The 21,350-nt window shown below is 65.4% G+C and overlaps 6 protein-coding genes across 6 annotated transcripts in view; 2 read left to right on the plus strand and 4 right to left on the minus strand.

Annotated features, from left to right (window-relative positions):
- Positions 1 to 264: 264 nt before the first annotated feature.
- EMIHUDRAFT_452846 (hypothetical protein) lies at positions 265 to 1,547 on the minus strand. The gene is made up of 5 exons (XM_005762212.1): positions 1,246 to 1,547; positions 1,120 to 1,171; positions 937 to 1,050; positions 810 to 869; positions 265 to 648 (listed from the first exon to the last, which is right to left on the minus strand). The coding sequence occupies exons 1-5, from the start codon at positions 1,494 to 1,496 to the stop codon at positions 409 to 411; spliced, it is 717 nt and encodes a 238-aa protein (XP_005762269.1). The 5' UTR covers positions 1,497 to 1,547; the 3' UTR covers positions 265 to 408.
- Positions 1,548 to 3,284: 1,737 nt separating this feature from the next.
- EMIHUDRAFT_452847 (hypothetical protein) lies at positions 3,285 to 5,698 on the minus strand (the record flags this gene model as incomplete). Its single annotated transcript, XM_005762213.1, has 8 exons — positions 3,285 to 3,740; positions 3,822 to 3,854; positions 3,933 to 4,038; positions 4,155 to 4,264; positions 4,440 to 4,502; positions 4,648 to 4,704; positions 4,784 to 4,807; positions 5,207 to 5,698. The coding sequence occupies 8 exons, from the start codon at positions 5,696 to 5,698 to the stop codon at positions 3,285 to 3,287; spliced, it is 1,341 nt and encodes a 446-aa protein (XP_005762270.1).
- Positions 5,699 to 8,591: 2,893 nt separating this feature from the next.
- On the plus strand, positions 8,592 to 12,399 carry EMIHUDRAFT_105567 (hypothetical protein; the record flags this gene model as incomplete). Its single annotated transcript, XM_005762214.1, has 5 exons — positions 8,592 to 9,248; positions 9,732 to 9,791; positions 9,958 to 9,993; positions 10,292 to 10,341; positions 12,345 to 12,399. 5 exons carry the CDS (start codon positions 8,592 to 8,594, stop codon positions 12,397 to 12,399), a joined length of 858 nt encoding a protein of 285 aa, XP_005762271.1.
- Positions 12,400 to 12,466: 67 nt separating this feature from the next.
- On the minus strand, positions 12,467 to 14,810 carry STXPM-3 (syntaxin PM). Its single transcript, XM_005762215.1, has 9 exons — positions 14,490 to 14,810; positions 14,247 to 14,413; positions 14,133 to 14,172; positions 13,992 to 14,060; positions 13,681 to 13,748; positions 13,317 to 13,356; positions 13,131 to 13,166; positions 12,905 to 12,982; positions 12,467 to 12,676 (listed from the first exon to the last, which is right to left on the minus strand). Exons 1-9 carry the CDS (start codon positions 14,772 to 14,774, stop codon positions 12,533 to 12,535), a joined length of 927 nt encoding a protein of 308 aa, XP_005762272.1. The 5' UTR covers positions 14,775 to 14,810; the 3' UTR covers positions 12,467 to 12,532.
- Positions 14,811 to 16,160: 1,350 nt separating this feature from the next.
- EMIHUDRAFT_216473 (hypothetical protein) lies at positions 16,161 to 16,775 on the minus strand (the record flags this gene model as incomplete). The annotated part of the gene is made up of 2 exons (XM_005762216.1): positions 16,161 to 16,691; positions 16,761 to 16,775. The coding sequence occupies 2 exons, from the start codon at positions 16,773 to 16,775 to the stop codon at positions 16,161 to 16,163; spliced, it is 546 nt and encodes a 181-aa protein (XP_005762273.1).
- A 3,610-nt stretch (positions 16,776 to 20,385) lies between these two features.
- Positions 20,386 to 21,350, plus strand: part of EMIHUDRAFT_105569 (hypothetical protein) — a gene marked incomplete at both ends in the record, with an annotated part of 1,307 nt that continues 342 nt past the window's right edge. Inside the window, one exon of the mRNA XM_005762217.1 lies at positions 20,386 to 20,802. Within this exon, the coding sequence (XP_005762274.1) occupies positions 20,386 to 20,802 (417 nt within the window). The remainder of the gene's footprint in view (positions 20,803 to 21,350) is intronic.

Consider the following 21,350-nt stretch of genomic DNA (forward strand, 5'->3'; position numbering starts at 1 on the left):
AGATAAGTGTACACAACTCATAAGCGGCGCTCCTGTCCAGCCGTAGAGTACCCATGACGATCGGCTGGCGACCCGTCAGGGTCGCCAGTTGACTCTTCTATTGTTGGTCGTGACGACCATGTAGATCGGTTATCTACAAGTTCGCCAAAGCCTCGCCATACTCCCCCGCCGGTCATGGTCGAGGGAAGCTCTCTCCGTAGCCCGATACCAATCATCCGGCTTCCCCGGGTTCACCGCCACACCGGCCGCTGGGGGCGTTTACTTAGCAATCACTTACCAAAGGGAGGGAATTCACTTTCTCACTGGCTCGCGGGCACACGGTCTGGAAGAAAGATCTCTCAATCATAGTCTGTCTCACAGCGTAAGGACGCGGCGTGCATATGGGACGCGAAGCCTGACTCGCACGTACTAGCCGCAGACAGCGCTGCTTCGCAGCACACACTGTTTCCCCGTCGCCTCCCCCGTGCCCGGCTGCAGCCCGCCGACGCGGCCTGGCGCCCACGCGGTGGCGGCGACGACCGCGACGAACTTGCTGAAGTCGTTCCAGCTGGGCCGCTTGTTCGGGTTGCTCGTGAAGAAGGCGTCCTCCGCCTGGCTCTCGCTGTACGGCACCTTGCTGTGCCGCTTGATGCCCGGCGGGAGCTTGACCTGCGGGACACACGCGAGAGCAGGTCTCTCACCGCTTGTGTGACGGGTAGAGGCGGGCCAGGGCTGTCCCACAAATCTCCACGTCCTGGGACACAGGAGCCCCACGGCACTTCAAGTGCGCGTGGGTGAGGCGCGCGCGTGTTTGTGTGTGTGTGCCCCACCTTGCCGCAGTTTGCGTGAAAAGCGCCCGCGAAGAGCCCCTCGCTCGTGGGCTGCTGAGCCTGTGAACGAATGAATAGGTGAGCGAATTAACTGATTGAGGACAGCCTCGCCCGTCGGCCGCGGGACCGCCGGCGCCGCGCCCTGCGCCTCGCCGCACTCCCAGGCCGCGCTGTCGAAGCGGCAGCCGTAGAAGTTCGCGCAGTGGTTCAGGTTCCAGCCGAGGGAGAGGTGCTTGAACGCCTGAAGAAGAAATACAGGGCGGGTATTCGTTTCTAGTTCCATCCCCCGAGGGAGACGGGGCTTACTCGCCTCCGGCCGCTGCTTGAGCGCCAAGTGGACGACGCCCTGGTTGGAGACGCGCCTGACGGATCAACGAGGAGTCAACTATTGATGACGAAGCGGCGAGGTGGCCCGCCGCCCTGCTTGGAGACGCGCATCTTGCTGTGGTCCCCACGCTTCCTTTCGTCGACAGCGTTCCAGCCGTCGCGCACCATCGCCTCCCACGCGCCCGCGCGCATGCGGCCGAGGTGGAGAAGGTTGACGCAAGTGCACATGTCCGTGTCCTGGATGGTCCTGGCGACCTTCGCGCCCAAAGTGCCTCCGTTGCTCTCCGCCTCCCTCACTTGCGCGCGGACAACCGCGGCGGACGGCGGCGGTGTGTGCACGTGCAGGAGGGGGAGCTGCATCAGCGTCTTTGGCCCAAAGGCGTCGAAGCGGCGCCAGAGCTGCGCCACGTCGGCGAGGAGGAGCATGTCGGTGTCGATAAGAATGCAACGGTCGACCGACGGCAGCAGCCGGTGCAGGAACGTCTTGGCCGCGCCTGGTCTCGAGCAATCTCGGGTGAGCTCGGGCCATCTCGGCAGCAGCGGGTTCAGGAACGTCTTGGCCGCGCCCCAAGCGCCCGTGTGGTGCGAGGAGGCGTTGTAGCCTGGCATAGCCTGCGCGACCATCGCCTGGACCTTGTCCGCCGCGATGACCGTCACGTCGCTGCTTTGCCTATATCTCGGGTGATCTCGAGTGAGATCTCACGAGGTATAGCCGCGATGACCGCCACTCGCTGCTTTGCCACGCGGCGCGCGAGCGGTGCAGCAGCGCGCGGACGGCCGCGTGCGTGTGGGACGAGACGACGACGTGCAGCGCGATCGCCGCTCTGCTCGTCGCCCTCGCCGAGCGCAGCATCAGGTCGAGCTCGTCGACGGCGCTCACCTTGCCGGCGGCCATGGCGCACAAGTGCACTACCTCCTCCTTCGCAGCCTCCGCCCCCGCCGTCGCCGCCAACACAGCCGTGTCCCCCTCGAGAGCTGTCGGCCCCTGCAGCAGCCGCCGCCCGTGCGCATCTCTCATCACGTGCCCGAACGCCTGCGCCTTCTTGACGTTGGCGCGCGCCTCCGCCCGAGCCCGCCCCCCTGCGCTCACCGCCCGCTCCCAGCCCCCTCCTGGGGGCGGGCGGTGAGCCCGCCCCTTCTCGTCAACGCCGTACTTCTTGCGCAGAGCGCCCGGCGACAGCGCGTGAGCGCGAGCTGCTCGCGGGCTAGCGCCTGGATGCCGCGGGACAGCAGCGCCCGCCGCCGCCGGGTGAACAGCGCCCGGTGACGGCGCGCCGTCTGTCGAGGCTTGCTGCAAGCCCCGCACCGTGCCTAACGAGGCGTCGGCGTCGGTGTGGTGCTTCGCCTTGGCGTGATGGTGCGAGGCGTCGGCGTCGCTGCCTCGCCGGCGCGGCTCGGTGAAGTTGATGCTCACGAGCAGCGGCGGCGGGCCTAGAGGAGCGGAGATTACCCGAGATGAGCCGAGGCGACGTTGCTGCTCACGGGCAGCGGCGGCGGCGCGGCGCCCGGCGCAGGCGAGAGCGTCAGAGGGGCGCCGGCAGGCACAAAGAGCGTGCCTGGGGGGGGGGGGGGGCGTGGACGTGTCGAGGACAAGTCGCGGACCACGCATCGCCGCGCGGCGGAACAAAGAGCGTACCTGGCGCGGTGAGAGTGCGCATCTTGCCGTCGGCGCCGCCGTAGAGCACCTCGCCCCTCGTCGCCAGCAGGAGCTGGTCGTGGCCTGCGCCGGCGGTTGAGCCGTGCGGTCCGCGCAGCTCGCCGCCGGAGACGGAGAGATGCAGAGAGCTCGAGTGGCGGAGGCGGGTAGGCTGCCCCGCCTCAGCGAGGTCGCTCTCGGCCGTGTCGGAGCGGCGCCACACCACCACGCTGTCCGTCTCCCGCTCCTCCACCGACACCGGCTGGTTGCCGAGGAAGCGAATCGCGAGGTAGACCGCCTGCGCGTGTACCGACGGAGAGGAGAGGATGATTGAGAGAGCAGCCATGCTGATGATGATGATGTGTCACAGTGTCTAAGAAGAGCATTCGCCCGCCTGCGCGTGCTCGACGGAGAGCAAAGAGTGCGGCTGCCAGCCGGGATAGTAGGCGAGGTCGCCCGCGTCGAGAGTGCGCCTATCATTAATTAACGGCTGATCATTGGTGAGCATTGGTTCAAGGCGGGGTAGGCGAGGCCGCGTCGAGAGTGCGCCGGTAGAGCGTCTTAGTGTGCTCTCCGCGCTGCTTGAGCGAGATGAGGATCGAGCCTCGCAGCACGTAGACCAGCTCGATCTCCTCGTGGGTCCGCATCTCGTGCGCGGCAAAGTTCTTGCGCAGCTTCGACGTGTGGTACTCCATGATTGGCGCACCCGCCGAGTGGCCGGTCAGCTGGTGCGTCTTGCACTTTGACTTGTCGACGATGCCCGCGCCCGCGTCGACGCCGCTCTTGAGCTTGCAGAGCTTGTCCACCCACCCGCCCGCATTGAGGTCGTGCGCCAGCGACTTGAGCGGCGTGTCGGGCGCGAAAGTCGCGGCGGCGCAATCTCTCTTGCGCTTCGGCGTCCGGTCGAACGTCGCGTCGACGACGGCCGGCTCAGGCTCGTCGGGGAACATCCAGTTGTTCTGCGTCGCCTGCAGGCAGGACAGTTCCGAGAAGGGTCGGGGAGGAGGGCCCGGCTGCAGCGCCATCCCGTGTGGCTGTGCGCTGTCGGCCTCCTCGCCCGAGCCTCGCAGCGTGGCCGACGCCTATCGTGACGATCGACTCCTCTGTAACCCCCTCTCCTGATTGACGAATCTCACAGCCTCTCGCGGCGTGGGCGGCGCCTTGCCCTGCAGAGGGATCACCGGCGGCAGCACCACCCCGATGCCCGGCGGGCGCTGGCGCTCGGACGTCGGCAGCTCCGGCGCGTTCTCGAGGCCGCTGTCAGACCTGCAGTCATGATCTCGGCTGTCTCTCGGCTGTCTCTCGGCCGTCTCTCGGCTGTCTCTCGGCTGTTTCTCGGCTGTCTCTCGGCTGTATCGCTGTTGCATCTCGAGGCCGCCGACCGGAACTTGCAGCGCGTCGGCATGAAGTGCATCTGCACCGCCGTCCGCGTCTTGCGGCTGGACGCGTTGTTGAAGGAGGCGTGCCACGTGGCTCCGCGGAAAGCCCACGCCTGACGGCGAAACACACGGATGGAGACGGCAAAGCACTGCACGAGATGGAGAGTGGGGTGCGTGGATCCCCGCCCCGGTGTGAGGCATCGGTTGAGGACTGCAATGGCGACGGATGCGTGTGTGCGTGTGTGCGCGTGTGCGTGCGTGCGTGTGCGCGTGCGTGTGCACGTGTGCCTGAGTGTCGGCGGCCGCCAGCTGCACCAGAGCAGCGTGCGGCGACACCTCCCTCCGAGCCACCTGCAAGAGAAAGTGGCGGAGCGGAGGTCTTGTGGGGAGAGAGAGGCCGCCTTGACGAGCTCGCCGAGGTGTAGCCGAAGTACAGCCGCGAGGTCAGCCGAGGTCTAGCCGAGGTCTAGCCGAGGTCTAGCGGAGATCTCGGCGCCTTGGCGAGCTGGCCGCCGCGCCGCCAGAGCGAGGAGAAGTCGCCGCCCTCGCACACCTGAGAGTGAGGCACGGGCGGAGGAACCGGTTCTTGCTGTCAGAGGGCGTGGGGGAGGAGGAGCCGCCCTCGCGCACACCTTGCACTGCTTGTGCAGCTTCGCCTGCGGAGTACAGGCAGGCGTGTGTGGGAGGGAGGGAGGGAGGGAGCGGAGCGAGGGAGCGGAGGGAGGGAGGCAGCATGAGAGGGAGTGAGGGGTAGAGAGCTTGCCCGCGCCTGCGCAAAGTCTCTCGCGCCGTGCGAGTGTGAGACCATGAGCATCGAGGAGTCGGGGGCGGCGCCTGTGGGGCGGCGGAGGGGGGAGGGTGGAGGCGGCGAGGGAGGCGAGGGCAAGGTTGAGGGCGGTGGCGGCGTGGGGCCGGCGGAGAGCGGGAAGTGGGCGGCGGCATGGGAGGCGGCGGCGGCGAGGTGGCGGCGGCGGCGGCGGCGGCGATGGCGGCGGCGAGTGGAGGGGCAAAGGGGCGGCGTGAGGGGCGGCGGTGCCGTCGAGCGGCAGCCAGACGGTCCAGCTCGTGTCGTTGCAGCGAGTCCGGTCGATCGCGTTCTCCACGTCCGTGTGCCACCGGTGCTCCCACCCCACCTCCTTGACCAGCACCGACATCGTCGCGACCATAAGGTCGTCTGTCCCAATGACGGCCCGCATCTCGCGGAGGAGCGCGGGCTGCATCGCGAGCGCGCGGCACGCGGGAACGTGCGCGTGGGCCGACTTTGGGTACGGATGCGCGATCAGCCCGAGCGACTTCCACTTCTTCTGCACATGCTCCCAGCCCGCGACGCACTCCCTCCATCCGTCCGTCGAGAGCGGAAACGGTCCGTGAATCCCACTCGTCGTGTCACCAGCGCTCGTTTCCAGGTCGGTGGCGCGCGAGAGGAGTTGCGCTAACTGCGGCTTGGCTGCTGTCGTGGCGACGAGCACCGCGGCGGTCAGCATCGAATCGATAAGCAGCAGCCGCGCGCCGTGCACAGCGCCTTCCCGGTGTTGAATAAACCACATGGTGTCCAGTCCGAGCCGACTGTTCTTCACCTTCCTACCAACCTCGTGTAGAGAGATGTCCCTGTTGAGTAGGGTGCGAGACGCGCGAGTCGAGATTCTTTCCTAGAGGGAATGTGTCCTGGACGGCGTGCGTCCTTCATTGTCTAGTCGGCCGACAGCGTGTCCCTTTCAGCATGGTGATCTTGGTTTGATCGTTCCTGTACGCCTCGGTACAGACCCTCGCTCCGTGTACAGCTCACAGCTCACTACATTTACGGAGGGTGTACCCTACCAGTGCGCGCCAGTTCCGTGCCCAGTGCTGTGCGAGTGAGCTTTTGGTTCTAAAATCCTCAGGATCGCTTAGGCGGCTCCCGTGGTGTGTACCTGTTTAGGCTTTAGTGCCAGTGCGCGCCAGTCCCATGCCTGTGTCGCGAGAGAGAGTTTTGTTGAAAAATTCTAAAAGTATCCTTTCGTGGGTCTCGCAAAAAGAATCGCAAGGGCCGTGCGGGCCGGGATCACTTTTGACTCGAGGCACTTGAGCACACTGGGATAGGGTCGATTCCGCGTAATACGGGACCCCTCCGCCCTCGATCGTCTCGCCCTCCCTCGCTGGTGTGTGTTTTTGGGGGGGGGGGGGGGGGGGGTCCTTCCTCTTGTAGTTTGTGTGTTGTTTGCCAGTGGTGCGCGCCGTTTTGACCGCACCAGTATTGAGTAAAAATCTCAACAACAACGCGCGAACCGCAGCTCGTCTGAGACTCATAGAGAGTACAGTAGGAGAGCGAGACTCACAAGCCGCGAGCGCGGCGGTCGCGTCGCCGCACCTGGCTCGGCTCCTGCAGCGCACCCAGAGCGACGCCCAGGTAGTACACGGCCGCTCTCGCGCTGGGGCCCTTGTCGGCGGCGAGGCCGGCGCGCCGCCGCGCCACACGCAGTAGTGCGCAGGGCGACTGCAGCTCGAGAAGGTCCGAGCCAAGGGAGGGTGTCAGTCGGATGGAGCCGCTCGTGGTGATGTCGGCCGACGTGAGTACGCCCTTGATGCAGACTGAGAGCGCCATCTGACCGGGGTGTACCGCCTGCGACTCAAGCATTGGCCGCAGCCCGCAAGGCGGGTGGCAGCGGCAAGCGCGCTGCTCCTCCTCCCGCTCAGCCCTCTCGAGCAGTGCCGGGTCCTCCGCAGCAGCCCTCGGCGCCTTGCTCGCGCGGGATGAAGTCGCGGCCTGTCGCTTCCGTGCGGGAATTGAGCGCTCGAGGAGGTGCGAGTCATGCAGCGCCTCTCGGAGCTGGACGGCGGCGGCGCGGCCGGGCGACAAGGGTGGCTGGCGTCCGGCGGCGCGGCCGGGCGACGAGGGGCGTGGGGCGCGCCCGTCAGTAGTCGTGCAGTCGGCGGCCGCCACCGCGCCCAGCGCGCGGTCATCACTGGTGGCGGCTTTTCGGATCAGGTCGAGCGGCAGGCCCTTGTAGCAGACAACCTTCCAGCTGCCCCCTTCCACCGATGTCGCGCTCAGTCGGGGGCGGAGGAAGCGGACGAACCCGCCGGGCGACCGGAACTGCTGCGGTGCGCCGCCATCGGCCGGCAGGTGTAGGATTGTGCCGTCGTCGAGCAGGTCGGCGAGAACAACCTCCCCCGAGGCGTCCTTGACCGAGATGGCCGCCGGCGCGGCCTCCAAGAGCTGGTGCGCCATCATCGCGCTGAGGGAGCTGAGCGAGAGCGAGGGGGGGCACTCGCGAGCACGCGGGGAGTGGACCGCTGCAGGGCCGGGGCTGCGGACGAGCCGCGTTTCCACGTCCGTATCCCGGCGAAGCGCAGGCAGGCTCTTGTACGCAGCCGCCACCACCTCCGCGAGAGTGCGGCGCCCCCCAAGCGCGTTCGTGACGAGCCGCAGGTCCGAGCCGCCGAATCGGCCCTGACTGGCGCCGAGCTCGTCAATCTCCGCCGAGCTCCAAAGCCTGGCCGCCGCCGTCGCCTCCTCGAGCGGGAGCGTGGCCAGCGCCGCGGCCTCGTCTCCACCGCACGAGAAGAGGGCCGTCAAGGCAGCCTCCTCCCACACACCTCGCAGGCGAGAATCGGAGAGCAGACTCGCGGCGCGTGCGAGGTACCCCTCGAGCGGCGGCTCACTCGACTCACTCGACTCGAGGGCCGGGTCCCACACGCACGTGCCCGCGCAGCTCGACGCCGCGCTGCCGAAAGCAGGCAGCTCCGCGGCACCGTCCGGGTCCTGCCATGGTCGATCTGCCGAGCTGTCGCTGTCGACACTGGCCGGAGAGGAGTTGCGGTCGGAGGGGACGGAATAGATCGGCAAGCCCTCCAGCGTCACCGGCTTGGACTCGGCGGGAAACTGCAGCGATCAGAGGGCGGATGAGGGGGGCTTGGCGGCAGGGGTTGCGCGCGCAGAGGAAATGGGTTGTTGCAGCTCAGGGGGTGCCCGTGGAGAATGAATATATAGCGGGTGGGGCGTGTATCGCGCATGTCTGCCGCTGATCTCGCGGGTACTCGCCGTTTCAGGGTGTCGGAGGGCCATCCCACACAGTGTCGCAGCGCGTCGATTGGCGTTCGCTGTCTGCGGCAATGCAGGAGGCGTTCGACCGCGCGCGCGTTGGCCGGGGCGTTTAGCGAGCGAGCCCGAGGTGGGCGCGGACCGTGAACGGAGCGCCCGGGCGAGCGGAAGTCTCGCGAGTGTGGATGATTGAGGCCACGGCCAAAGGGCTTTGGGCTCTGGACCGCTGACGGCGTGCGGTTAGGCTGAAAAGTCAGGATCAAACTTGAGCCGTGAAATTCGATGTAACGGCGTCTGATATTTTGTTTTAGGCGTCTGATATGGCGTCGAATGCTCGGGAGGTCGCGAAAATTCTTTTTCCGCCTTGGCAGCAGCCGGCGCTGGTCCCTTCCGCGTCGAGCCGGAGTAGCCGATTGCATATGCCAAGCAGACTCGCCGCGGCGTGCGCGAGCGCTGCCATTGTTGACACACGCACGCCCGCATCCTACGTTTCGGCGCACCTATCCGGTTCCTCCTCCTTCCCGCTCGCCGAACTGCCGGAGCGGAGCGGAGAGCTGCCGCCCGCGACCGCAGGCGGCGTGTGGGTGCTGGCAGAGGCGGACGAGCTCACGGCGTCGCTAGCCTTTCTCGGCGGCGGCGGTGGCGGCGCCAAGGCGGCCGGCTGGCGCATCCTCGGCTCGCTGACCTCGACGGCCGCGCTGTGGGACGCCGCGGCGGCGGCAGGGCTGGTTGAGCGTGGGGCGGTGTCGCGGCGCCTCTGGTCGCCCTCTCCGCACCTGCCTCGCGTCGCGAGCCTGCTCGAGTCTGCTGAGGCTGTGGCGGGCGAGGCTGCGGAGGATGCAGTGGCGGAGGCGCAGGCAGAGGCGGCGGCGGTGGCGGTGGCGGAGGCGGAGGCGGAGGCGGAGGCGGAGGCGGAGGCGGAGGTGAGGGAGGCGGCGAGTACGGCGGCGATGGCGGAGGAGGTGGCGGAGGAGGTGGCGGTGGCGGTGGCAGAGGCCGCCGCACCGCCCCGTGCAGTCGACCTCGGCTGCGGCAAGGGCCGCGACGCCGTCTACTTGGCGTCGCGCGGCTGGAGCGTGCTCGCCGTCGACAGGCAACGCGCCTCCTCGAGCCGTCTCGGAGCCGTCCCGGAACTGCCCTACAGGAGCGTGCTCGCCGTCGACAACCAGCGCGCCTTTCTTGACCACGTCCAGGCGAGATGCAGCCGAGATGCAGCCGAGATGCAGCCGAGATGCAGCCGAGATGCGGCCGAGATGCGGCTGAGATATGGCCGTGAGGTTGCCGAGAGATTGCCCCTCTTGACCACGTCCAGGCGTTTGCTGCGCGGCAGGGCCTCTCCTCACGCGTGGCTGTCGCGTGCGTCGATTTGCGCACGCACAGGCCGGGCTGTGTTCCGCGGCTGCTGCAAGAATGACAATGTAGTAGCAAGCAAACACGGTGAGCACGCACAGGCCGGGCTGTGTTCCGCGGCTGCGCGAGCTGCTGGCGCCGCTGCGCCGTGAGCCCTCTCGGAACATTCTCGGACCCCTCCCGGAATCTTCCTCGGAGCCTCCCTGTAGGCGCCTCCGCTGCAGCTGGTGTCGCTCGCGCGCTTCCTGAGCCGCTCACTCCTGGACGAGGTGGCGCATCTCGGCGCATCTCGGCGCATCTCGGCGAATCTCGTCGAATCTCGGCGAATCTCGGTGCACCTCAGCCGTTCGCTCCTGGACGGGTGGTTGCGCTGATGCCGGTCGGCTGGACGACCGCCAGGACACGTCCATGACATGTCCGGGACATGTCCCGCAGGTGGTCGCGCTGATGCCGCTCGGCTGCTGCGTCGCGGTGCACCACTTTGGCGCAGGCCGCCATCTCGCCTCGAGAAGCGGCCAGGCCCAACCCACTGCTTCCTCCTCGGACTCGTTACCTGTGGGCTGGCTTCAGGCGCCGTCTCGCTCAAGAGCGGCCGGCCAATCAAGGTCCCTCCCACCCCCCCCAACCACGTCGCCTTCCCCCTCCCCTCCCCCTCCCCCTCCGTCTCCGCCCCCTCCCTCGCCCCTGCCTTCATCCTCGCCTCGAGCGCAGCCCACCAGGGTTTGCGTAGCGCGGCGGAGGCTCTGACCCGTCCCTCGCCTGGCTGCAGGGCGGCAACCCGGACTCGTGCGGCCTCGCGGCTGGCGAGCTCGCGGCGAGGTGTGAGATTCGCACAGATTCGCACAGATTCGCACAGATTCGCACAGATTCGCACAGATTCGCACAGATTCGCCGACACGCACCCGCTCTCACCCTCCGCGCGTATGGATGCCGTGGGGCTCCTGTCTATGGGCGTGGAGATGGCGGGGGGGCTGCCTGGCCCTCGCCCCACCATCGTGTGCGTGTGTGGAGAAGCTTCGCGCTCCTTCGAACGCGCATGGCGAGGAAGACGAACACAGGCTGGAGAGGCGTTATTGCTCAAAAGGTACGCGGGCGCGCTGCGTGTGCTGCTGGATGAGGAGAGCAGACGCGTCGAGGGCGGCCGCGCACTGCGGCGGAGGAAAAGCCTGTCACTCGTTGCTCCTCTCAGGAGAGCCGCAGCGTCGAAGGGCGGCCGCTGCTCAGCTTCGTCGCGCGGAAGGAGTCGGGCGGGGAGGCGGTACGGGCGGGGGCACAGCGCCGTGGAGGAGACGGGGAGGGGGACGGCGCGGGCCGAGGAGCGAGGGCGAGAGGGGCCACGCAGAGCGACTCACAGAGGCTCGCACAGAGGGAGGTGGACGCGGTGTCGTGTCGAGTCGGGGCGCTGGGGGTCGGCTGATAGACCATGGGTGGGGGTGGCTGGCGCGGCGGACGTCGCGAGGAGTCAGCAAGGCAGACAGCTCCTCCATGCAGAGCCTAAGCCCCGCGCTATCCCCGGCCCTTAACCGCGGAGTTTGTCGCATTCCGCTCCAAAACGTCGTCCGCTTTCTCGGCGTAAAATCGTCGCCCTTTTTCCGGCTCCGCACACCTCCCCTCGCGCCTCGGCAGCGCTCGCGCAGTCGCACACGCCCTCGTCGCGTCAAAACACTGGTTGGGTAGTAGTCTAAGTTCTGAGCCTCGAGGCTGAACGGGTCTAAGTGTGGCTAGCCACGCTGGAGTGCTTGCGCGGTCTAAGATCAGCGGGAGCCTCTTACATCGGCTAAGTCGGCCGTGGCACGGCCTGGGGCCAGGAGGCTCCTCCACCGTGATCAACGATACGGCGCAGCCCCCAAATTTTCTTCGCCTGCGGCGGGCTATCGATCCTCTTCATGCTTAGCAATCGCCGCCTCAGCATCCTCCTCTTCCGACTTTCGTTGCTGCTCCTTCATTCTTGAGCGACGTCTAGCCAAACAGTTCTCACATGACACGAAGCTCCTCAAGCTTAATCAAACGTGTGACGGTGAAGGCGTGAAGCCTGTGTGTGCTGGTCCTCTTTGAACGATCCGCGCGTGAGGTAGCATAGGGCCTTGTTGGCAGCAGCCAGCTTGTTGCGCTGCTTCGTTGCGATGAGCTGATTGGGATCGCAGAAGTGCATGCCAAGCACCGCCACGATCTTGAAGCAGAACACATCGCAACCGCATCGTCCGCACTGCCATCGGCATGCCGCGCCCGCCGCTTCGCCGCAGCCGCCTTAAGACACGCATAGCGGCAGCACATGGTACGGTGCGCGTACTTGAGCAGGAGTTGCGCGCCGCAAGTAGCGCACTGGCCCTGGGAGAAGGCGATATGGCGTCGTGCGCGGCATACGTTGGTCGGACGCGTCCAGGTATTTCGGGTAAACCTGGAGGCTTTTCAGGTATACCCGGGTTTTGCCCGGAGTGGCCTTATGTCGTCTAAGTTCATGGCCCCCGACCATACAGCGTCTAAGTCTGAGCCCGGCTCGGTGCGGGGGCTAAGTTGAGCGCTCGCTCGCTGCAGAGGCTAAGTGTAGAGCGACCCTCTAGCCCTACTACCCAACCATTGTCAAAACACCGTCCTGACACCCTCACACGCTCACCGTCATGTGTCGCCCCCTTTTTCGGCTTTTCGGGTGTCCTGATTCAGACGCCCTGAATGCTGAAAAATCTGGCTGCGCGCCGCGCCGAGGAGGTCCGTAAAAAGAAAAACTGGGGCTGGACCCGCTGGAGCCTGGAGGTACATCCCTCGGATCTGAATGCACCTCGGCGCTCGGAGGCACTTCCTCGAGCGAGCACACCACTCACCAGGCTAGCCACCGTCGTGGCAATGCCAATGGGCAAGAAGGGAGTCGGATTTGGCTGAGTCGTGAGTAAGAGATCTTTCAATTTCATCTTAGTTTTTAAGGCAAGTACGTGATAATATGCCCTTATACCCCTGCATTTACATAATAACACTTGTATAATGCTGAGCCTTGCTGGCTTGCACGCTATCTTTGCTATTCCTCGTCTCCGCCCTCGCCATCGCCATCTCCATCGCCGCCATCAGGAGCAACGTACCTGAAGTATAGGGTGAGAACGACGACGCCGACGACAATCAGCAGCGTCACGACCACGCAGCAGCACTTTTTACGCGCTTGCGCCTGGAGGGGCCGTCGAGCGCAGCGGGGGGTCCAGCGGGGGGTCAGGACACACGAGCAATCTCGGGGTGATCTGTGTGGTAAACTGAATCCTCGGCGACAGTAGTGTGTCCCTTGTAGCAACGCCGCGCTCTCCCCGGAGGCTCTCAACCGCAACCCTCTCAGCCGCAATCCCAGGGAGATGAAGACGGGCCGTCTCGGGTCACATCTGTCGCAATCTCGGGCGATCTCCTGGTAGTAAGCCGCGCTGCGGAGCTCGTCGACGGCGCGGCCGGTGTAGTCGACTGACTGGGCCACGGTGTACTCCACCTTAAAAGAGGCGTTTGCACATGATGGATGACTTGCACTGGGACTGATGAACTAGTTCATGGCCGCGCGGTGTCTGCTCTCCCTAACCTTGTTGTGAGTTTGAGGGGGGGGGGGGGGAGGGGGGTAGGGGCGGTGTGCACACTCTCACCTGATCGAGCAGCTCGCCCTGCGCCTCGACGAGCACCTGGCGCCATGTTCCTGGGTGAGCTGGAGCCGGATCGGTGTGAGCGGCGCCGGCGACACCTCTCCGCTGCACACACAAGGGCGAGAGAGGGCCGGCGACCCACCTCTCTCCGCTGTGCCCTCTCCTCTCTCCTGCGGCGGGACCACGCACCGACATGTCGAGGAAGAGCTGGTGCAGCTCGGCGATCGACCTAGAAGGTGAAAAGGGAAGGCACGGTAAACTTCTCCCCACACGCACTCAAGGAGGTGTGGCGTAAGAGGGGGGGGTGGGGGGGAGCCTGGGAGCCATCCACTCACTCATCGCGTCCTTCATCAGAGAGGAACGGTGCAGACGCTCGGCGATTAGATCACACCCCTCGAGCCGGAGCATGTCGCGGTGCCTGTGAGTCGTTGGATCGCACAACCATTCACCGGCTTACTTTGCCGGACGATGTACTAGCCTCCACCCCCTGGAGTGTTCGGAGCATGTCTCTGCCCGCCCACGCATGGGTGTCAATCAGCTGTGCACTTGTGACGTGTCCGGGGGTACGAGCTTGTCGATGTCGCGGCGCCTTTCCTGGATGTCGGAGAGCTCCTGCCTCGCCTGAGGTACAACAGGTACGGGACATCAACGCAAGGTACAAGCAGCGGTACGGTACGGCAAACTCGGCTACAAAGTGGTGAGGCAAGGGGGTGTGGGGGGAGGGGCCCTCGCATCTCCACACCCGCGGACCCTCGCATCTCCACACCCGCTTACAAGGGCACAGCACCCCCCCCCACACGGCATTCAAAGTGCGCAAGGCCCGGTGTGACACGGCCGGTGTGTGCACGTGTCGCCTCGTCGCGCCTGCGCGTGGCCGGGGCCCTGCAGCACCGTCTGCGAGAAGACCTCCTCCTGCCCGCCGCCGTCGAGCGCCTACGCTCAAGGGCAATCTCGGCCGATCTCGCGAGATCTCGGGCAATCTCCCGCCCGCCGCCGCCGTCGCGCCGCATCGATCTCCTCCTGCGAGATTGAGGGCTGCACCATCCTGTGCGAAGAGATTCGCCTGGCTGAGCCGAGATTGGCCGAGATCACGCCCGTGTGGCGGAGGGCGCGGCCATCCTGTACTGCCGCGCCATCCGCTCGCGGTGCTTGGATTTGAACCTCGCCTGCACCTCCTGGTACTCCGCCATCGACTCGACGAACTTGCGGCTGAGCGTCGCGTGCATGTTTGTGCGGATGCGCGCCTCGCTCGCCCCGGGGTTCTTCTTCGCGAAGAGCTTGTTCGCCTACCAAAGAAGTGGGCCGCTGTGAAGAGACGCCGCCTCTGCGTGCCGTCCTCAGCGATGGAGAGCTTGTTTTTGCCGCGTCCATCGCCTTGAGTTGCGCCCGCACCTTCTTGGCGAGCACGTTCATGCCGCCCGACTCCTCCTGTAGCTGCTTCGCGGCCGCTTTGCCCTCCTCCGCGCTGGTGGCGGTGAGCGACTCGCTTTGAAGGGCCTCGATGCGGGCAACGCTGGCGGCCATGGTGCACAGCGCAGCCTTCACGCCATTCACCTCCTCGAAGAATGCAGCCATGAAACCACGAGACGGCTCGCCCATCTCGATGTCGCTGCACTCGCCCCTCAGCTCGTCCATTCGGTCGACCATAGCACCGCAGCGGAGTGAAGAGACGAGCCGGTGAGCAATAGAGGCCGCCTAGCAAAGCAGCCGCCTTGCTCGCCCAAAAAGAAATTGCTGCGGCAGCGGCCTCGGTCCTGGGCGATAGGTTAATGACTGCACTCCAAGTGCTCCAAGTGCAGTTAGCTCCCCGGCCCTGGATGTGAGGTTGATGACTGCACTCCAAGTGCTCCAAGGGCAGTGCAATAGGAATGCAGGGAAGGAATTCCCTGCCCCAGCTTCCATAGCTTTGTCAGGACGGTCAAGACGGGAGGCGAACGCTCGTTCAACCACATCAATCATAGACGACAAACAAAAACGTTCGCGCACCAGGAGCTCGTCAAGGCGCGGGATGTGCACGTCAAGAACAACCCGTCCCTCGGAGACAGCGCCGTCAACAACCGCGAAGCCGCGCGCCTCATCTCCGCCTCAACGCCTTTTTCGCCGGCAAGGCCTTCGATGTCCGTGTCGACGGTACGTACGCCACCGCCCTCTCCTCCGACACCCTCCAGGACGAGCTCCAGCGGAAGCTTGGCCTTTGGCGGCGGCCAAGGTTGCGGCGCTGGAGAAGGCGCTGCAGTCGACGCGCTGAGCTGCGGAGGGGCTGGGGTGGAGGGGTGGCTGCCTCTCGGGTGTGGGCCATGGCGGGCAGTGGGTGGGGGGGGGGGGGGGGGGTAGGGGCGTTCGGTGGGTCCCAGTCCCGCCAACCTCTGGCCCAGGGCAAAGGAGGGGGCGAGGGCTGGTTCCCGGCCCGGTCAGGATGCTCTCCCTACGTCGCCAGTAGGCGCTGGGGCGGGGTGTGTCGAGCCGCACATACACTCTCATGTCTCCATGAGCAGCTCCTCGAGGCCGGCGGCGACAGAGGCGCCCGCAGTGCTCGAGGCGGGAGCGCGGCTGCGCAAGTGGGACACCGTCGCGCTGCGGCAAAAGCAACAACGCGCGGCACCGCGCTCCTCTTCGGTGACCCACAACCCGCTCCACGGCCGCGATGGTGTGCGCGCGGACGCTCTCGCCTCTTATTCGAGCCGCTCTCGAGCGTGCCTTCGCGCTCCGGCCGGCTTCCAACCGCGACAATGTTGATTGACTCTCCGATATACGGCGCTGTCTACTTATCAAAACGACTAACCGCGCAACCGCAAGAGCTCCAAGCCGAGGGACACGAAAAAGACGTATTAAAATCTCTAGAGAATAAAGTGTGAGGCGAGGACCGCACTCCTGGGACCATGTGGAAGACGGCTAGTGCTAGTCCCCCATCGGGAGGACGACCCCGGCTAGTCGCCGACCACACCCACAAAGAACCCTGCACAAAGACCGCAGGGCGGGGACCTGTTCCTTTTATTTATTTATTTCTCCTGCCGCACGCACATCCAACATGCATCATCCAAGCACACGCTCTCTAGCGCAACACTTGACCATGAGCGTGCCATGTTCTGGGTCATAGGACTTGTTGAACTTTCGCACGCTCGTCGAGCTCTCCCACCACAGCGCATCTTCCTTGCCTTGGAAGTGAGATGCCCCCGGCCGAATCGCGTGCGCCTTATCGGTTTGGCAAGGGCAACAGCCTAGAGGGATGCAGCAGCAGGGGCCGATGGCGACGGACCCCTTGTTGGCATCGACACCGTAATAGGTGCAGTAGCAGCAGGGGCAATCCCTCAGGTAGTAGCAGCCGCTCTGGATCTCCCGGACCCGCCCATCCATTCTTCCACGAGACATGGTTGCTGGAGTCGGGGCCGCCGGGACGCCCGGATAGTCCGGGTACACTGAATTGCTGGAATACGCCACAGACTGCGCGCCCGGATAGTCCGGGTACGCAGGCGTAACGGGAACCGCTTCGACCATCACCGGCTGTGTGTCCGGCACATTGATCGCAATGGCATGCCCGCTGTACACGCCAGGCGGGCACGTCACCTGCATGGGCCCTGTGGGCGTGTTCACCTGGAAAGGATCGCCAGGGCTAACCCCTGCAGGAACCGTGACCTGCATCTGCGACATGGCTGCGGCACGGAGTAAGGAGAGTATGGGCATCTTTTTCTTTTTTTCCCGGCTCGCAGCCGTTAGGCCCGCCAATGCACCGCCGTTCGATCCGTGCCGCGCCGCCCTTGCCGTTTAGCCCGCCGTCCCTCCTGCCGTCCGTTACCGCCGTGCCGCCGTACCGACCGCCGCTCCTACAGTGCCGCGCCGCCTTCCACACTACCACACACACACACACACACACCTCACCTCCTGCTCGACCGAGTTTGCGTTGAGAAGCGACCCGAGCCGCCGGGTGCCCCGCAGCGGCCTCGCTGGGCCAGGAGACCGGCCCGTGAGTGCTCCGCAGCAGCCTTGCTGGGCCAGAAGATCGGCGCCGCGAGGTGGGGTGCTAGTATGAGCCCAGCCCAGGGCGTAGTGTTCTTGCTCCAAGTGCTTGCGCTTCGGCGGTTAGTTTGACTGAGCAGCCAACTGGAGCAGCCGAGGTAGGACGCCGCCCGGCATTCCGCGGCTGGTGAGAGGCCACTAGAGCTGTGGACGGACGGAAAACGACCCCCCTTTTTGTGCCTGCCCTGGGTATGGCCTCTCTGGGGGTGAGCTGGGTCGGCCTCCTCCGGGTTATCAACTCGCACGGCGGGTCCGCGTCCGGGCGAGCATCCGAGCATCCGAGGCCCGCGGTTGTCCTTTCGCAGGGCGCGACCGACATGGAGATCTGCTGCCCACAGATCAGTGCTGTTGGCGACTATTGCTCGCTCTCTGTGCACTCGCAACGCCAGAGGCCGTGCTTGGAGAATGGGTCGCAATGCTGCTGCGCCTGTGGATTGAGCCGCGGCGCAAGCTCCATCGGTGAGCTGCGGCGGCGCGCCGGCCGCTCCATGCATAGCTCTCGGGCGAGCTGCCGCAAACGCGTTTTCCGTCCGCCCGTTTCATCGAGTTTGCCCGAGTGGTAAAATGCAATCGAAGTTGCCCGAGTGGTAAAGTGCAACTTTGGCATTTGGTAAAAGTTGCCCGAGTGGTGTGTGGGGAAAAACCAAAGCGGAAGGTTGGCCCCAAGAGCTAAAGGTCAACATCCCCTCCGGCTACGACAATGTGAACCTGATCTGCTCCTCACGGGGTTGACCCGTCTCCTCCAGATCGAGACGGACTTCATGGACGGCCGAGCAATATTTCTTCATTAATATTATTAATTGATGCTTGTTGCACGGCTGAGCCCCCCCCCCCCCCCCTCCCCGCGCCCATTCCCTGCCCTCTCCCGCCACACACTCCGTCAGAGCCCCCTCCCCTCTTGCACAACAGGAATTTTGACAATTAACCAGATGGCGAGAGAGCATTGGACGGACGGAAAAACACCCCCCATTCTATGCCTGACCCTGGGCATGCCTCTCTGGGGGTGGGCTGGGTCGGCCACCTCCGGGGCTGCAACTCGCACGGTGGGACCGCTTCCGGGCGAGCATCCGAGGCCTGCGGTTGTCCCTTCGCTGGGCGCGACCGCCATGGAGATCCGCTGCACACAGAACAGTGTTTTTGGCGACTATTGCTCGCTCTCTGTGCAATCGCAACGCCAGAGGCCGTGCTTGGAGAATGGGTCGCGATGCTGCTGCGCCAGTGGATTGAGCCGCTCCGCACACTCCATCGGTGAGCTGCGGTGGCGCGCCGGCCGCTTCATGCATAGCTCTCGGGCGAGCTGCCGCAAAAGCGTTTTCCGTCCGCCCGTTTCATCGAGTTTGCCCGAATGGTAAAGTGCAACTTTGGCATTTGGTAAAAGTTGCCCGAGTGGTCAGTGGGGAAAAAACCAAAGCGGAAAGGTGGCCCCAAGAGCTAACGGTCAACATCCCCTCCGGCTACGACAATGTGAACCTGATCTGGTCCTCACGGGGTTGACCCGTCTCCTCCAGATCGAGACGGACTTCATGAACGGCCGAGCATTATTTCTTCATTACTATTATTAATTGATGCTTTTTGCACGGCTGAGCCCCCCCCCCCCACCCCCCTCCCCTGCGCCCATTCCCTGCCCTCTCCCGCCACACATTCCGTCAGAGCCCCCTCCCCTATACGCGGTGCGCTGTGCGTTGGTTGAGAGGGCCGCGACCTCGGCTGGACTTGCATATGGCGTCATCTTCCTGACGCTCGAGGCACATGTGCTGCAGGTAGTGGCCGAGTAGTGGTTGACAGCGTGCTTGCAATGGCAACACAGCCACCACTCCGCCCGCAGCTGCGGCATCGTGCGCCATTCGGCAGCCGACGGCGTGCCTGACCGCGCTGCGCTCGCAGCTGCAAAGACACCGCCGCAAATGCCGCCGGACCCGCATCCGGAACAGCCAGGATTCCAGCTGCCGTCGATGCTCCATCCCCCGCAACAAGCGTGCGATGCTGCAGCACTGCACCAAGAGGCGCAGCAACCTCGACCCGGGTGTTGCTCGAATCCGTAACGCCCACCGGGCGAATACGATTGCCTGGTCCTATCGCCAAAAGGCCCTGCTCCTCCTCTTGTCTGGCAGCAAACGCAAGCTGCGGCACAAGCCGCGTTGGCGCAGAGGAGGCGGCAAGCCTCAACACGCCTACCCGTGGCATGCCGCCGGATCGGGCCAAGACTAAGGCTGCAGGAGTCGGCCTCGGCTGCTGTGCGAGGGCCCTCCCGTTGAGGTGTCCATCTTATGTGCAGTGGGGCTACAACTGTAGCGCGTCGGCAGGATCCCCCAAACCGTCGTAACCCCCCAAATTGAAGTCGACCGCCCAAAGCTGTCCCCCCCCCCACACACACACTTTAAACCACCATAAACATCAGTCTGCAGGGGCTCCAGGCCCCAAATGACGTGTGAGTGTTAGAGTTGTTTGGTATTGCTACAAATCTCTCTCTAGACGACGCCCTCACCGGCGCTACTGCGTCGTCATTGGCCTTGTTCACGGCCTTGTCTGCTGCCCCCTTCTCCCGCAAATCAAGCTGCGCCTGCACCGCCGCCATCTCGCTTTCGTCGCCTGTAAGGCGACCTTCGCCACCTTCGCCTTCCTCTCCCGCTCTCCGGTCTCCCGCTCTGCCGCCGCCTCAGGCCGGGTCCTCGCGGCGGTCCCTCCGCCGCCAGGGTTGTCGCCGGCGTCGGCAGCCACGATCATGGGGTGATGCCCTCGCCTGCCATATCGATTCTACGTAGGCTGTCGCTGGAATTCCTATGTAGGGCCTAGGCCCTCCCGGGGGGAAGATGTCAGCGTGCTGGCGCCCCTGAGGGCTGAGCAAAAAACAAAAACTCGCCGCCCGGGCCGCTCGGGGCGCGCGGCTCCGTCGAGGACCGGGCGCGCCCCTTGCCCGGCGCGGCGTAGGTCCCACTCTGACGTAAAGAGGGGAGGCACGGACGATAGCCCGATCCATCAACTACATTCATCTTCTGGTGCTTAGCCCCGTGCAGCGGCGGTCCGGCAGGCTGCCCCCAAGGCCCCCTGGGCCGCTGCGGGTTTTGGAGTTATGCTTAGGCACAGCTTCGGCGATGGCAGCCCCTCCCTGGGGTGTTGCATAGGCGGGGAGTCTCGCCTTGCGTTTGTTTCCTAACATCGAAGGCAGAGCTAAAAAAAAACAAAAGTCCCACGCGACGCCGATCCTGCCCCGGTGCGCTGAAGCCGCGAGAGCAAGGCTCGGCGGATGCCTCTCGTCAAGCGGTGGCACGTTCCGCGCGGGCTGAGGCCGACGCTGACCGGCCGCAAGGTGCGTACGACGCTGATGAGCCGCGTCGAGCGCCAGCAGCGCGGCAACGTCGCGCCTCGGCCGCTCTGGTTTGACGCGGCGCTCGCGCACCCGCCTCCGCCAAAGTTCCAGCTGGACCGGCCTCCCGACCTGGCCTTCCCGGAGGACGAGCTGCGTCGCGAGTGGCTGCGCCGCAATCCGGCGGCGACGATGGTGCCCAAGGCCCTCTTCCTCGAGGAGGCATCCGTCCCGGACGAGCTGCGCCGCCACCCGGCCGACGCGTTTGTCGAGCGGCAGATGGAGCTGATCGAGGAGGGGACGGCGCCCGAGGAGGCGTACCGGATCGTGGCGGCGGAGCAGGAGCGCGAGGGCGACGTGCGCGCCCTCGAGGAGCGCACCGCCCGCGGAGTCGCCGCCGCCCTCGGCGCCGCTCTAGAAGCGGAACCTCGAAAACACCGGTCGCTGCATTCAAACCCCCGAACACTCGAGAGGACCGTCTCCGCGCGATCCGCTGAAGACACGGCACGAGGCCGAGGGTTCGCGCCCTGACTCTGGCGCGTGTTTGTGACGCAGGGGCCGAGCCGGCAGACGGCGGTGACGAGTGTGAGATGCGAGGGCAGACGCTGCTGCTGCGCCGGCGAGATCTAGCCGAGATGCGGGCGAGATGCGGGCGAGATGCGGGCGAGATCTATCGGGATGCGGGCGAGGTGCGGGCGAGTGGATGGCTGCAACCATCACACGCAGCTCTCTCTCTCTCTCTCTCTCTCTCTCTCTCTCTCTCTCTCTCCTCGCCCTTCTCCCTCTCGCCTCTCTCTCCTCTCTCCACATTTCCTACCCATGCCTCGCCTCGCACACCCCCCCCCCCCCCCTGCCCGCGTTTGCCCGGAGGTTTTCGGAGGAGGCCAGGGATATGGGCCTACCTT

Source organism: Emiliania huxleyi (assembly GCF_000372725.1).
Source record: "Emiliania huxleyi CCMP1516 unplaced genomic scaffold EMIHUscaffold_69, whole genome shotgun sequence".
In the NCBI taxonomy this organism is placed as follows: Eukaryota; Haptophyta; order Isochrysidales; family Noelaerhabdaceae; genus Emiliania; species Emiliania huxleyi.

What these genes read in the sequence shown, in the direction of transcription:
- EMIHUDRAFT_452846 (XM_005762212.1), bottom strand. Translation starts at nt 1,496, where the DNA reads ATGCAGCTCCCCCTCCTGCACGTGCACACACCGCCGCCGTCCGCCGCG. An exon ending in CGCAGGGCGCGGCGCCGGCG is followed by an intron (nt 870 to 936) that starts GTCCCGCGGCCG and finishes ATTCGTTCACAG; the next exon opens with GCTCAGCAGCCCACGAGCGA. An exon ending in TTCACGCAAACTGCGGCAAG is followed by an intron (nt 649 to 809) that starts GTGGGGCACACA and finishes TGTGTCCCGCAG; the next exon opens with GTCAAGCTCCCGCCGGGCAT.
- STXPM-3 (XM_005762215.1), bottom strand. Translation starts at nt 14,774, where the DNA reads ATGGTCGACCGAATGGACGAGCTGAGGGGCGAGTGCAGCGACATCGAG. An exon ending in CGGATGGCGCGGCAGTACAG is followed by an intron (nt 14,173 to 14,246) that starts GATGGCCGCGCC and finishes CTCTTCGCACAG; the next exon opens with GATGGTGCAGCCCTCAATCT. An exon ending in CGCAGGAGGAGATCGATGCG is followed by an intron (nt 14,061 to 14,132) that starts GCGCGACGGCGG and finishes CCTTGAGCGTAG; the next exon opens with GCGCTCGACGGCGGCGGGCA.